The sequence below is a fragment of the Oryza glaberrima genome, chromosome 7, assembly GCF_000147395.1.
Source record: "Oryza glaberrima chromosome 7, OglaRS2, whole genome shotgun sequence".
In the NCBI taxonomy this organism is placed as follows: Eukaryota; Viridiplantae; Streptophyta; class Magnoliopsida; order Poales; family Poaceae; genus Oryza; species Oryza glaberrima.
The window spans coordinates 18,073,362-18,090,309 of NC_068332.1; the positions used below are offsets into that span (position 1 = coordinate 18,073,362).

General features: G+C 38.1%; 1 protein-coding gene across 1 annotated transcript; it reads right to left on the reverse strand.

The window, feature by feature from the left end:
- Positions 1-12,682: 12,682 nt before the first annotated feature.
- On the reverse strand, positions 12,683-15,010 carry LOC127778905 (WAT1-related protein At5g64700-like). Its single transcript, XM_052305551.1, has 7 exons — positions 14,748-15,010; positions 14,582-14,647; positions 14,367-14,483; positions 14,022-14,271; positions 13,789-13,947; positions 13,525-13,676; positions 12,683-13,313 (listed from the first exon to the last, which is right to left on the reverse strand). The coding sequence occupies exons 1-7, from the start codon at positions 14,921-14,923 to the stop codon at positions 13,121-13,123; spliced, it is 1,113 nt and encodes a 370-aa protein (XP_052161511.1). The 5' UTR covers positions 14,924-15,010; the 3' UTR covers positions 12,683-13,120.
- Positions 15,011-16,948: the final 1,938 nt, after the last annotated feature.

The following is a 16,948-nucleotide window of genomic DNA, read 5'->3' on the forward strand; positions in this document are numbered from 1 at the left end:
CGGAGGAAGAGGCCGCCGCCGTTGAGGACGATGTCATCGGCGCCGCTGCCGCCGAGGAAGAGGCCGCCGCCGCCATGGAAGAGCCTGTCGCTGATGGCGCTGTGTAATGTCCCACCTCTCCCAGGCCGGGCCCGCTTACATCCGGTAGCTTTCATAGGTCATAGACTGCCCTCACAAACCAACACAAGTCTTTTCTGCACACTTTGTCCTCACTCATGCGCAATCGGGAAGAATTTCCCGATTGGTCACCCATCCCGAAATTGCTCCAAGCTAAGCACGTTTTGTCCTCACTCATGCGCAATCGAGAAGAATTTCTCAATCGGTCACCCATCCCGAAATTGCTCCAAGCTAAGCATGCTTGGCCTCAGAGTTCTTTCGATATCGGCTTCCGAAAAAAGAAGTTGCAACTTGTTGATATGAGTATTCTATTAATCCTATTAAGCTCTGGGCCGGGATGTTACACCCTCACCCCGTTAAGAGAGATCGACGCCCCCGTCGATCAACCCCAGGCGTCCCCTCTTGGCCACGTCCGTGTGTCCAGTGCCAACGCATGTGCCATACTGTGTGACCACTCCGGGTCCACACTAGCCATGCGCACCATGTCTGCGCAACTGCGACACACGCGCCTGTGAAACCGCTTAGGTCAGCTCTGATACCATTTTGTAACGTCCCGCCTCTCCCAGGCCGAGGCCGGGCCCGCTTAGGTCGGCTCTGATACCATTTTGTAACGTCCTGCCTTTCCCAGGCCGGGGCCGGGCCCGCTTACATCCGGTATAGGTCATAGACTTCCCTCACAAACCAACACAGGTCTTTTCTGCACACTTTGTCCTCACTCATGCGCAATCGGGAAGAATTTCCCGATCAGTCATCCATCCTGAAATTGCTCTAAGCTAAGCACGCTTAACCTCAGAGTTCTTTCGAGATCGGCTTCCGAAAAAAGAAGTTGCAACTTATTGATATGAGTATTCTATTAATCCTATTAAGTCCTGGGCCGGAATGTTACACGCTGCCACGGAGGAACAAGGTCGTGAGGAGGAGGAAGAGGGCGCGAACATTCTTCGCCGTGCGCGTGCGAGATGGAGAGATGAGCGCGATTGGGAATAAAATTCGCTCCCCAGAAGTGAGGTACGATATATCCGGAGTTGGGAACCAGATCTATTGGGAGATAGGATAGGAATTCGGTTGGAGACGATTTTTAACCAAAATTTCCTAAATCTGAGGATAGGGAATCAAGAAAGGAAGCTGTTGGGCATGCTCCTACCACCACATTCCTCATGGATAAGGTTGATAATTTGATGGGATGTCGCCTCTTGAAAATGTAAGAAGATGTCGTATTGTCGTCTCTTTGAAATGGAAGAAGCTTACATGTGGATTTTTTTTTTCAACAATGAAATTTATATCTCCGCTTGCTGAAATTAATTGAATTATATAAGTTATGTGAAATTCCTGTGTAAAAAGTTTGTGTGAACGAGTATAAAGTATATGACGTATTTTGATTTTTGAAGGATTCCGCTTGCTTGTTTTTATCCTTTTTGCGAGAACCGTCTGAAAAAATTTCAAGCTATAACCCGTATTGTCAAAAGTCGAAACAATCGAGTAACATTCTGAATTCGTGCAAGAACCTTTGAAAGTGATTAACATGATGGTCGGTGCATATATCGTATTTTTTAACTTTGTTTTTTTTTTGTGATCGCTTATGCATCCTTGTTATATTATGACTTGCTTTGCCTTTCATAAACTTGGTCAATGAATAAGATATATTTCTTTTCTGTTGGAGCCACGTCTAGATTATCAGTATATTCTGATACTAACAATGAACACCACACTACAATCAAAGTAGCGAAGTGAGCGCAAATTAACTGGTAAGGTTTTTTTTTTAATCAACCCACTCGATTCTTAGATTCAATATGGGTGCTCGCACGTATGACCACTTAACTTTTTTTTTTTTTTATAAACGATGCATTCATTGTCAACAAGTCGTTCTCTCGGTATTTCCGATATGTACTTGCAATGGAAGTAAGAAAATTGGATACACACTAGTAGAAAACATTGATTTGATTTTCCTGGAAGATACATCTATTATTATATACTAAAAGTCCATTAAATTTCTTATAAACACTTTCAAATTGCCAAATGTCACCCTCTAAACGCTCTCAACATGCCAAATGGCACTCTAATAAATAAATAGAAATCCAACCATCTATTTTTACTTAAATTGATGGACCCACTGTTTTATACGGTTAGATCTATTTTGTAAAAAAAACATCCGAAACCAACATATACGGTACCAACGTACAAACGTACGTATCTACTGTACGTGTACTTCCCTTCTATCTTTCCTTTGTTATTTTCTATTTCATGAGAAACTAAAATCAAAATTATTCTTATAGGCAAAAAAAAAATACAATTAAACCAACTACTAGGTCTAGCAGCTCTCCCTCTGTCATATTAAATATCCTACAAACGCTTCTTAATCGCTACGTGGTGTTATTAAATTAGAGAAAGTATTAAAAAATCTTAAAAAATACAAAGCAGCAGAAATTCAATTTGTACTTAAATTGATGGATTTAGGATGTTAGATTTTTTTTAATAAAAAATCCCAAACCTCTCTCCCTCCCCCCTCTCTCCCTCCCCACCCCCGTGCAGTGTTAAAAACCATTACATATTTTATAAATACCTTTAAGCTGCTATTTGACATGCTTAAATTAAATAAAATCTTAGAAATTTTAGAAAAAAAATATTATGTACTAAAAGTTCATTATCCTACAAATACACCTAAGACACCAAGTGGCACCTTATAAACGCTTCTAAGTTGTCAAGTGGCACTCTAATCTGACCATCGATTTTTATTTAAATTGGTGATCCATTATTTTATTTAGAAGGTTAGATCTTTTTTTTTCTTAAAAAAGAACACATCCGGAACCTCCCCATCGCGTAGGTACCGACAAGCTGTTTTCATGACAAATTAAAATCAAAATTATTTTTACATTAAGAACACCACAGATAGAGCTCCACCTATTAGGTCTAGCAGCTCTCGCTTTGTAACTCTAAACATACTATGAATGCTTCTAAGCTGCTACATGGTACTACTAATTAAAGAAAAATACTAAAAAATCTTAAAAACACACAAAGCATTCGGTACCGATTTGTTAATTTTCTTAATAAGAAAATAATCCAAACCTCCCTCCCTCCCTCCCTCTCACTCCCATGCAGTGTTAAAATCCATTGAACATCTTATAAATGCTTCTAAGCTGCTATATAACATTCTTAAATTAAAGAAAAATCTTAGAAATTTTGGGAAAAAAAACTTCCAACCATCGGATTTGACATAAATCGATGGACACATATTTTGAATGGATTGACACATTATTTTAGGTCATTAGATATATATTTTTTAAAAAAACACCCTAAACCTCCTTCCCTCACTCCTTTGCGGCATGCAGTGTTAAAAGTTCATTACACATCTTACATATGCTCTTAAAAAAACAAAACATCCAACTATCGGTTTCAATATAAACATATGACACATTATTTTGGGTTGTTAGATTAATCATTTAGAAAAACATCCCAAACCTCCCTCCCTCCCTACCTGTGTACAGCGTGCGCCATTCTTCTCTCTGTTTTTATCTCCTTGACAATTAAAATTATCCATATGGGCAAAAAAAAAGCACAAATGGACCTCCATCTATTACTTATATCCCGTTATGCATCTAACGACTTTGTACCAACTTAATTAATTTCTCTTAACATGCATATGAGGGCTACATACCTGTACAAATTAATCTTGATACTTTTAAAATGATCTTTTTAGGAGATAAATAAATACTTTTAAGAAAGATGATCATAGTGTCCGAATTACACATATGATCTATGAAGTCACTAATCATAGCAGGTATTCATCTAGCAATATAGACAACAGGTTAGAAAGTGTGGTTGGTTGAACATCATATTGATAATCATGTGGGTTGTACCTAGGAATCTTAACAGTAGAATAACCTTGCTGTGGCCATAGCAAATCAAGTCAGTTCCTTATAGGAATTAAAGACCATGTCCATTTTTTTATTTTTTTGTTAAACTTGCTACAGTACATTGTAAAGTTTTAACGGAGAACAATCTAGAAACATGTATTTGTTATAAGACAATCCACTTTAGTGATGATTAGCTAAATATACTATATCTATTACTTCAATATTTCATAAGAGAAAATTTAGAATGTATGCCTTTACCACATGACAAGTTATATGCACTAATATTTTCGTCCCAAATTGCAAAGATCAAGTCATTTCAAGGATGATTCATAGAAGTATCCAAAAGAAAAAAAATAAAAATGGATATAACATAAATTGAAAATTGCACAAATGTTGCTGGATTTAAAACCCATATTTAGTAAAAAAAATTCAAACATTTTACAAGGATGGTTAGAATGAAAATATATATAATTTTAAAATACAATCAAACAAAAAAGATATTATTGGATTTCTTTTGGGGTTGTATGATATCTTTCTGACGAGTTAAAATACCCTAAATTTTCTCATATGAACCACCTCTAATGATTCGACACGATATTTTCTCATCAATTCAAAACCGCATGATCTCAAGTAATTTTATTTTAGAATTTATATATTGCAAGGATAATTAAAAATAGAATAACCAGTGTCCACAGCACACAAAATAAGTTTAATTTAATTTAGAACATAATACAAGATATTTTAATAAAAATCCACCCGCACAAAAAATATCCGCAATAAAATTTCACTTACATTATATAAGATGCGCGGGCACCTTTCTAGTTTGCTTTTAATGATTGAAGCCACCTAAATTTTTGGCTAAATACTTTTTGAAAAATGAATTCACATAAATATTATTTCATCCGTCTCAAAATATAACAACTTACGAATTTAGATAAAAATATATCTACAAGCATAGCTAGAAATTACGATATTTTGGGACGGGGTAGTAATAATTTGCAAAACTTAGGTTTATATTCAAAGTTTTACAAATTCGAAGGGAACCAAAATGTGATCCCGGTAGGATCAGCGATAAGTATTGGGAATGTTTATAAACTGTCTATCGCTCAAATTCGTCGAATTCTAGCAAATCTTACTGAATTCTACCAATTCAAGCCGGCTCGCATATATAGGTATATAACCACAAGTTTTGACCTGTTATCGTCGCATTTGCTAACCCTGGCTGGAGTTTCAGTAACGCCCTTCTCTCATCACAAGATGCGTAGAGTGACAACGTGAACATTAGTAAATTATCAAGAAAGTCCCACATTTCATTTGCATCGCTAGCATGGCGACAAGCATCAAGGAGAACGCGGCGCCGGAGTCAAACCCGGCACCCAAGACGCGGAACCGGAACGACTAATGCGCGAACGTTCGTGATTAATCACACGCGCGAACGTTCCACTTTCTCTTTCAATGATAGCGTTCCATTTCCTCTCTTGGTTTGATTCCGAAAAGTCTAACAAGCGAACCTGCTTTGCTAGGACGGAAGACAACCAACTAGGACGGTGTAATTTGCCTTTTGCTATATACTATATATCTATCTATCTAAATTCATTAGCATCAACATTGGGAAATGTTAGAATAAATTATATTGTGAAATGGAGGGAGAAACGGAGGGAGTAGGACGGAAGCCATATTTACTAAACCTGGCGCAAATTTAAACAAAAACACTCCTTTCATTTCATATTTAAGTCGGTTTGACTTTTTTTCTAGTCAAACTTTTTTGTTTGACCAAGTTTGAAAAAAAAATAGCAACATCTATAACACCAGTTAGTTTCATTAAGTGTAGCATTGAATATATTTTGGTAATATGTTTGTTTTGTATTATAAATACAACGATACTTTTCTATAAACTTGCTCAAACTAAAAGAAACATTTGACTAAAAAAATCAAAGCTACTTATAATACGAAACAGATGGAGTAAGCCAGTGCAAACCGCATTTTACTCTTTTTTTTCAATTATAAAAAAAAATGCAATTTACTCTTTTTTCAATTATACCAAAAAAATACACACATACCAACACGCCGCCACCATCACATATACCACCACACTGACACCCAACCATTTGTGTACACCCTCTTTAATACGCTCTCAAGCGATGAGGCCAGATGGAAAACCCATGAATCTCAATAAATTTCCAATTTAATGTACGCTAGCGGATATGTAAATATAAGCACGAGGATCTAAATTGCAATAAGAATAGTTATGCACTCATGACTCCATCACCGCACCTCCAATATTCCTTTCGTTTTGAATTGATTGTGGATGTACATCTCCACGTTAGTCGGCTTTGACGTGATTAAGACATGAGCCTTGCAATATACTCCTTTTAATGTACGACGCCGCCGATGATTTTTTAACCAACCTTTGACCATTCAGATTATTTAAATTTTTTGTAAATATAAAAATATTTATGTCATGCTTAAAGAACATTGATGATAAATCAAGTCACAATAAAATAAATGATAATTACATAAAATTTTTAAATAAGACGAATGGTCAAATGTATCTAAAAAGTCAACATCGTCATACATTAAAATACGGCAAAAAGTCAACGTCACCATAAAACGTACAAGCTAACATTTCGCTCGTTTGGGTGTATTTTGTTCACTATTTGTACTTTAAAATCAATACCATGATTCCTGCCTTGACCACCTCCCTTTTAATTGAACTGGTGTACAGATCTCCTTTTTGTCTCATGAGACTAGATTAGGGTTTGGGATTGGATATTTGTACAAACTGCACTAGTCACTACTAGAGAAACGATCTTTTATCCTCGTCCCCAAAACACAAATATCTCGGTTACATTTAAAACCGCTTCTAAAAGTCCAAGTCCCTAGAAACATATTTAGTTCCTGTTGGTGTTATCAACCGGTACTAAAAATGCATCTTTAGTACCGGTTGGTAACACCAACCAAGACTAAAGCTAGAGGATCTTTATTTCAAGTTGATGTTATCAACCAGTACTAAAAATATATTTTTACTACCTGTTGGTATACCAATTCGGACTAAAGATATTTTTAATACTAGTTGGTGTACGGTACTAAAGATGTCTCTAGAGTTAGTTAAAAAGAAAGCATCTCTATCCAAGTCAGATGTGTGTAGTAGGCGGGATTGTAACACGCGTGAGGACCAAGACGAGACATCTTGAGTTTGGATCCCACATCCCATATTATTTTTGATTTATTATGCATCTTTACTACTGATACTTTTAGCTGGTACTGAAGATCGAGATTTTTAATGGTAACCTATCAATAGGAGATAGATATCGATGGTCCATTGTGTGTGGTGCACTACCTTATACTGTACTCCCTCCGGTTTTATTTTAATTGACGTTTTAGACAATGGCACGGTCTATAAGATACATCTTTGACCTTATTTTCTATTATAATATATATAATAAATAAATGCATGTTTACTTTTATTATAGTACTTTAAAAGACAAATCTATATATGTTGTTTTAGTTCCTTTAAACTAAATATTTTTAAAGTTATTGATAGTCTAAGTTATAAAAGTTTGACCTCAACCTTATCCAAAACGTCAGTTAATATGGAACCGGAGGGAGCAGTAAACATGAAAAGTCGGTAGCGGGTGAGTTAGATGGTGATGAAAATGAGGAAAGGAAGGGACCAGTAATTAAAATGGTGAAGCGGCCGGGGATACTAGGCGAGAAAGAAGACAAGTTGAGGGTAGAGAAGGCTGGCTGAAGAAGGGGAAAAGGTAGATGGGTGGATTCCATTCTAGTAGATTGTGGTAGCATCAAGTTGGTGTGTTCTTTGCTGCGCTAGGAGACAAGATTAAACTCTTTATATTGGAGTTGGATAGTGTGCGACTATGTAGTAAAGCGGTCAATGAGTGTGTAGAGCAATGAATTTAGATTGCACGGTAACAAATAATCAAGCAATAAAATTTTAAAAATAATTGTTTTTAAGTAGTAGAAAATCCAATTAACATATATTAATATACTCCCTTTGTTTCAAAATGTTTGACACCGTTGATTTTTTAGCACATGTTTAACCGTTCGTCTTATTTAAAAACTTTTGTGAAATATGTAAAATTATATGCCTACATAAAAATATATTTAACAATGAATCAAATGATAGGAAAAGAATTAATAATTACTTAATTTTTTTAATAAGACGAACGGTCAAACATGTGCTAAAAAGTCAACGGCGTCAAATATTTCGAAACGGAGGGGTATGTTTTTTCCTAGTACAAACTATGTGCATTGAGCCCTTATAGAGCTGATGGCATGACAATGACAAACACAATTCAACCATTCCAGCCTTCCAGGTTGGAAGTTGTTCGAGATACACGAAGTTTGATCACTCTTATGATAAATAAATAATGTAAATAAAGTGAGTGTAGCTTAACTGGTTAGGTTCTTTGTAATGGAACCAGCCTACTCAGGTTCAAATTCTAGATTTGACACAGGTGCTCGCAGAGTGTTTGTATTTACTGTTAATTATTCTTTCAACGGTAGGTGAACGAGCCATTTATGATGGAGCTCGATCATGTATTCGTTCCTCCTTCAAGTAAAAATGGTTAATCCAGATAATCTCAATATAAATATATAACATTTATGGGTATTTAGTTGAGCACTAAATTTAAAATTAATCTAGAGTTGTGAAGCTGCTTAAAAAATAGCTCTAACATTTTTATGTATTTTCTAGAACAGATTTACCTGCTTCACTCTCAAAAGAAAAAAAAAAGAATTAAGCATTTGGGTCGACTCATGAAAAACTAGGTCTGTCTAACTGGACTCATGAAAAACTAGGAGGTCTCTGTCCAACAGGTCAGGCGCTCAGGCCTTATGCTGTGTCTAACCTTCTATGCAGATAAAACAGAGTAATTTATAACGTATGATTAATTAAATACTTTTTTAGATAATCAATATTATTTTGTTAAAGCAACTTTCGTATAAATTTTTTTATAAGAAAACAGTAGTTTGTCGAGCGTGCCTATGAAAAAGTGGGGTAGGAGCTAGGAAAGCTAACTGCCGAATGAAGCTTTTTTTTTTTTTTGACGTGGGGGCCGAATGAAGCCTTAAGTGGGTGGCACATCAATCTATGGTAGCTAGATATCCAATTGCTCCACAGTAATCTTAGCGTGTGACTAATTACTGACTACGAGCACCTCCAACTTTACTTGATCGATCGGTTCACGGAAGAATTTTAGGTCCAGATCGACTCCAAACTCCAAACAAGAATCTCCACCAAAACAAATAGCCCCCTCGACGAGATACACCGATGCCGACCTGACACGACAACGAGAGGGGAACAAGTTTTATCTGTCGACTCGACCCCATGTCAAAAGTAATACTCGTGATCGTATATAATGAAGATAAAGATAAAATTGGAACACGTAAAAAAACATTAGCACATGATTATTTAACTTTAATTATTATGGATTTAAAACATAAATTTATTTATATTTTGAAAATAATTCCTATGTAGAAAATTTTGGCAAGAAAAATATGCTAATAGAAATCAAGATAAAAATCTTTATTAGAAAAAGAATACCAACATAATGCAGGATCATCATGTGACGGGATGACGGCAACGGTCAAGTCCATCAAATTCCGGGTTTTCCATTACGAAATTCGTAAAGGTCAAGATGCCGGGTTTTCTAAATGTGATTGGGCCGTTCGATCGTCGCCTGGGACGACACTCTTGCTTGGTACTCCAGTAGTTAGGCCACGCTTTTCCAGCACAAAGCCTAAGCTAGTGAACAACCCAAATGGCCGACAGGTAGAACAGACACGATAGCGTAGCATTATATCACGGTAGTAGCTGTGGCATTAGCAGCTAGGTACTCCTGCTGTTAGTGACGACTGCCTACACCGATTCGTCTTACGCATTACCCATCACATCATCACCCCCTGATCATGAAAGCTTCCATTTCATGCATGCGGATCTTAAAAATAATACTCCACTCTTTTTTTTAAGATAGAAATATGCTATTGCTTCATACCTGGCCAGGCCCATATAATAGAGATTAGTTGGGTGTGTTACAAATAAAGTACAGGCTAGATCCATATAATTGGAGAATAAGAATAGAAGGAACAAAGTACTGGATTCTATGATGGTTACGTACATACAAAGGAGCGAATCACCCCTTGTGCGTATGGTGGAAACTGGAAAGGGGATAGATGGAAGGAGGACTTGCGATTTTAAATTGGTAGAGATATATGATGTCGTTTACTTTTCAAAGAGCCACCTCGTTTGCTTTCAAACCCTGGTAATTCTCACATTACTCAAAAAAAAAAGAGAGTCCAATTAGAATTTATAATATCTCAAATTGGGATTTTAAAAATATAGGGGAAAAGTCAAAAATCGAAAGAGAAGAATCTGAGCATAAATACAATTTTAAAAATAATATAATTTTTTTAAAAAAAAGAAAAAAAAGTCAACGTAGAAATACAATTTAATATGAAATTCATATTAGAAAGAGTCCCCATTTGAATACTTTTTTAAAAAATAAAAAAAAAGAAGACTCCATATAGAACACAATATGGATTAACAAAAAATGTAGTAGACAATAATAAAAAGAAGCAACTTGATTGAAATAAAAATTGCAAAATAAAATAAAATTCAATAAATCTAGGAGTAAAAAAAAGAACATGTGTCGATGCAAAATATAAAATAACAAGAGTCCATGTCTAAATACAACTTATAAATACCAAAAGCACAATACGTGCAAGACTACTAGAGTGATATTAATTTTGGACTTAAAAAGCTCGAGTATACTTGATTTTTGATGAAAAATCCAGACTAAATCTCTGAAATGCTAAAATTCGGAACGAAAAATTAGTGAATCAGGAAAAAAAAGTAAAAGTATCTGTTTTATTCTATAAGATTTAAATTAGAATTGATCTATTTTAGACGATACAATGAAGCTTCCTAAATTGTGCTACCCATCCGAACTAATAACTATAGTGAAGAGGAGTAATTTGTAATCATGTAAAAAAATCCCGTCAATAAGCGCTGACAATAAGTGACATTTTCTTATTTGAACGAGTTATAAACTATCACAAATATAGCCTAGTGGTTGCAGTGACCTGAGTAGCACCTAAGGTCCTGAGTTCAAATCTCCATAGGAGCGAATGTCAGATTGGGTTATTTGGGGGCTAAGTTCTCCGTTTGATAGGCTAAGTTCCTAATTAAAAAAAGGCTGCACATATCCGATTGGGTATAGAGGCCAGGTAAAAAATACCCTTCTCTAAAAAAAATAAAAAAAATCACAAATATGCAATATCCATATTTGGTAAGGGAAAGAATGCCATCGGAGATGATGAGAATGCCAATATTAGTCTGAAGATGGAGAAAAAGAGATAAACATATGTACCACAAATATTTTATATCTTTGATCTATTATATACTCTCTGTTTTTTAATATATGAGACCGTTGACTTTTTGAGATATGTTTGACCATTCGTCTACTTAAAAAAATATTTAATTTTTATTTTATTTTATTGTGACTTGATTTATCATAGAATGCTCTGTCGACGTTTGATGTCTCGACTACGGAATTTGCATGGCATGGGGATCGTTGGTACTAGGATATACGCGAGACTGAGGTAAAAGAGATGGAGACATGGATTTTTATACAGGTTTGGGCCCCTGAATTGTCATGTAATAACCCTACATCCTGTTGGCCAAAGCCGGTATTGCTCTTATTCATGATAATCACACCAGTACAATATTTGGGGTAGCCTATCTAACTATTGTCAACATGGCGGTCCGAAGATCTAACTCGTAGTCGACAATAGGGTAGCCTTCCTCCTCGAATCCGTGCCCGGCGAGATCAGAGATAGCACTTTCGTCTCTCCTGACAGTATCCGAAGACACCGTAGGGTACTAGCCATGCTTATCCCTGAAGTCGATATCCGGCGGCGTGTCTTGGCGTATGTAGGCTTCTATGTTGTGGCTTCTATGTCGATTGTGTTGGGTGTTGATCCCCTCCCCTCTCCTCCTAGGGGGCTTGTATTTATACCCATAGGTGTCCCCTTGTCCAAGTAGAACTAGGGAAACCAATATGGATACAATCCAAGTAGTACTTGTCGTTTTCATGTAGAACTCTGGTTGTCTTTTCTTATCTTATCCGGAACTCCTTCTATATTCGAAGGTTGCTTCCGTATAGGACATGGTATGTAGTGGGTCCTGCCAAGATTTAGTCAACTACTATTAGGTATGTGGTATCCATAACCCTGACATGCTCTTTAAGTATGGCTTAAATATTTTTATAGTTGTACAAAAATTTTAAATAAGATGAATGGACAAACATTTGTCAAAAGGTCAATGTCATCATATATAAAAACAGAGGTAGTATATTGTTAAATAAATTCTAAAAGGAGCCATCATGTTTGCTTTATGTAGAAATAATTATCATCTTAATAGGAATATTAGATGCATAAACTTTGATCAAATTAGGCTAGAATTCAAAATTATATTGCCATTTTCAATATTTTTTTTTCAATAAAGTATGAAATTATGTCCACTATTTTTTGGAACACTAAACCATACCTATTATTGTACGGAAAACTTTTGTAATAATACAGGCCGCGTAATTTGCACATGGCAATGCTAGTTTTAAATAAGATAAATAAGCAACTTATGTTAAAACCTTAACCGTGTCTACATCTATACTACCTTAAACGAAGTCGTCCTCGAATTTCACACCCTTTTCCAAGTTGTCCGCTTCTTCGTGCATGTTTTTTTTTCTTATAATTCACCCACCCGGCCAATCCCCGATCATATGTGGGCCTGGCCCATTGATAAGCACACTCATCTAGCCAACTTTGGGCCGTTGCAAAGCACATGTGTCTTATACTAGTATTAAAAAAAAACAGGAATAATAGTACAAAGATTTATCAGTTGACACGAGCTGAGTACACCACTTCACCGGGTAGTCTAGCTTGCCTAGCCTAACCCTTTCTGCCGCCGCCGCCGCCGCCGCCGCACCACCACCGGTCGCCCGTGCCCCGGCCACCGCAAAAGATATATTCGAGATTCACCGGTCACCACCACCCCCATCCTTTGTACTTGTAGCTTCGCTCTTTCCGATCGCTTCCACGCCGCCGCGACACGTGGTGCACCACCGTGTCGGTCAAACTTTGGCCATCACCACGTCGGCTGCGGCGGGAGCCACCGCGCCCTCCTTCTCCCCGCCGCCGCCGACGACGACAGCACCGGCGCCGGGGCCGACGACGACGCCACCACCGCCGCCGCCGTGTTCCTCCCGGCTCTTGCCCCATAGCACGTTGTAGAGGCCGGCGACGAGCAGCAGGCTGCCGATAATGCTGCGCGCACCGAGAGAGATCAGATCAACCCTTTGTCAGGACATCACGACATCGACGTTCGCTAACCGATCGATGCGAAGTGTGCGCGTGAGGGATCATGACAGCGAGAGAAGCAATATAGATGCATCTGGTGCTTTGTGCCTCCTCGTGATGGCGAAGGGCATGTCACTGACGTCGATCAAGAATGAGTACTTAGCTTTTAATTAGTTACCTTCCTAGGCTGACGTCCTCGCCGAGCAGGAACGAGGCGATGGCCATGGTGAAGACGAGGCTGAGCGGCATCGACATGGACAGGAACACGGGGCCCTTCTTCTCGATCACCCATATCTGCAGGTAGTACGAGATCGCCGCCACCACGATGCCCTGATGAGAAATTAATTAACAAACATATTCATGCATTGATTTCAAGGGTGAATGATGAACAAGAACTGGAAATCAACCGGCCGAATCATCGATCGATCGATGCCAGTCTTACGGTGAAGAGGACGCCGACGAGGCTGACGACGCCGGGGAGGATCCACCGGGAGAAGTCCCTCTCGAGGACGAGCGCGATCACCAGCGACTGCACGCTCGCGAACACGCACTGCAGCGTCGTGTTCATCAGCTTCGACGGGTACTCCAGCAGCAACGGCCCCTGACAAGATCGACATATGCAGCTGATTAATCGATCATTCGATCGTCCATTGATTATTTGATTAGTTTAGTTACCTGCTTGACCGTCCAGAACGACCATATCACGACGGAGGTGGTCATCAGGAAGATCCCCAGCGCCCAGTTCTTCTTGGAATGCGCCGCGGCGGCGGCGGCGGCGCTCGCATGGTGGAGGAGCTGGTGGTGGTTCAAGGACTTGAACTCCGGGCCTTGGTACAGAGCCAGCACGATGACGCCGCCGATGCAGAGGAGTATCCCCGATGCTTTCGCCATGCCATGGGTGCTCTTCAGGTTCAGAGTCTCCATCCTTGGTTTGCAATCAAGAAATCAATGTTCGTCAGTTCAGTGATCAGATTGTTACTAGCACTAAACACGATCAGATTGTTTTGATTCTTGTCTGACCTGAACATGACAGCCAAGATGAAGGCGACCACCGGCACGATGTTGAAGATGGCCGACGACGAGGTGGCCGACGCGTAATTCAGGCCAATGCTGTACAGGTTTATCGTTCCGGCCATCCTGACAAATTTTCAGCAAAGGAGTTCTTATTCAGAAATCAGAACAACAGTCTGTTCTTCAGCTAGAACACACACTAGATGTTCTATTCATCAACATACCCATAGAATCCATGGACGAAGATCTTGGCAGACAGCCGAAACGTCAGCGGCGGCGCCTGCTTCTTCCTTGCAGATTAAAGAACACCATATCAGATCAACACTTCCATCCATCCATGACAGTTTCAGAGACTGAATGAACAACCCATTGGCTGCTAGCTAGCTATACCTGATCTCGAGGAAGTAGGCGAAGGGTAGCAAGAAGATGGCGGCGACGGCGTGGCGGTAGAACACGAACACCGTGGTGCTGGCGCCCTCGTTGAAGGAGGCCTTGGTGAGTATGTGCATCCCGGCGTATATCAGCCTGATGAGCACCACCGTCGCGTACACCTTGCCGTTCCCCATGGCTGGCTGCCACTGATCAAAGCTACTAGCTAGCTTAGCTAACACTGAGACGATCACTTGATGTATCAATACTGTTTTTGTGTATGCTTCACCAAGCTCCCTATATATACTATCTGTGTGTGTGTGGTAGCTACCTAGCTATAGAGCCTAGCTGTTAGTCATTTTGTGTGAACACTGAAGACTCTACTAAGGCCCTGTTTAGTTCACACACAAAAATTTTACATCCTATCACATCTAACGTTTAAACACTTGCATGAAGTATTAAATATAAGCTTAAAAAATAACTAATTGCACAGATTGCGACTAATTTGCGAGACGAATCTTTTAAGCCTAATTGTTCCATGATTTGACAATGTGGTGCTACAGTAAACATTTGCTAATGACGGATTAATTAGGCTTAATAAATTCGTCTCGCGGTTTACTGACAGATTCTGTAATTAGTTTTTTTAATAGTGTCCGAACGCCCCATACGACATCCTATATAATACCCGATGTGACACTTCAAAATTTGACACCTCTGGATGTAAGCACCCCCTGAAGTGAGATATGTAAAGGAGGAGAGAAGCTGAAGCTTCTTAGCATGTTCTGCTTCAATTCTGCATGATCCATGCTGGATCAGATCAGATCAACAACAATTTTCAGGTTGATACAGTGGTCATAGTATGGGCAAAAGGGCTTACAACAAAAACAAAAGAAAGATAAAGTTTTGTGTGTGTGTGTGCATGCAAAAGGGTTCAGGTTAGGTTGACAAGACAGGATTTTGAGACGGCAAGGATATCATGATTCATGAGTGAGTTTTTAAAAGAAACCGAAGAAAAGATCAGATTTTAATTGGTGCAATGGTCATGTTAACTGAAAGATATACGAGTAGTGCGCTGGCCACATACGAAAACAAAACTGCCACTTGAATCAGCTGAATGGCAATTTGTTGGATAAAGCGCGAGTGCCCTGAAATTGTTTAGGGCAAAAAGCTTAGGCTATATAATACCCTTTGGTGAAGCTTCCTTGGCTAACCGTATGATTATTATTTTTTTGGGATGAATATCATGTGCGCCGTTAGGAAATAGTTTACAATTTCGCAGTGACCGATAGCAAGTGACTTCGAGTCTTTGCTTAGCTGACTGACTGACTGACTGCCTGCTACATGATCGGTTTAATTTATTTGACATCTCCATTAAATTCTCCCATGTTCTACTGGCAAATTAACATGTTATAAGTCCATTGACTTTAGCCAGCAATGGTCTTCTAAATAATTAACTATTTCCTCCTTTTTATATTATAATTTGTTTTGATTTTTTTCTTAATCACTTTTAGGTTTGACCAAATTATAAAAATAATTAGCAATATCTTCAACATCAAATTAGTTTTATTATATAAAACTTTAAATATATTTTGATAACATGTTTGTTTTGTGTTGAAAATGTTACTATATTTTTTTATAAATTTGGTCAAACTTAAGAAAGTTTGAGTAAGAAAAAGGTCAAAAGAAATTGAGGGAGTACAGTTTAGTACTCCCTCCGTCCAAAGAAATTGAACTTAGTATAACAAATTTGGACACCAATTGTGTTTGTTTTATTAAACGGAGGGAGTACTCCTTTGCCTTTCAATTGATCATAATAGAATGCACCAAGACCAAGGAAAGTCAAATAACTCTCAAGTACTATATTTATTCTAGTACTACCATCCCACTGTTTTTTTAGCTAATAATTAATAAACCAATACAATACATGCTGATAAAAAAATCTTGTATGCATGGGAATGCATGCACCAATATCTATTACTTTCGTACATAGATAAGGGGTAGACTTAGGAAAATAATATTAATACGATAATTATTTGAAAATAACCTTAAAAAAATATATGATGATAAATTAGGATAGAAGGAATTACTACGTGATCGGAATGGCCTTTAACACTATTATTATCTCTGTTGACTGTTGACAAATGATATAACCATGTAGTCCTAATTAAGTCATGTCGATTCACTGTAACCTTCGGACTCTTGGATACAAATTAAAAGGGATT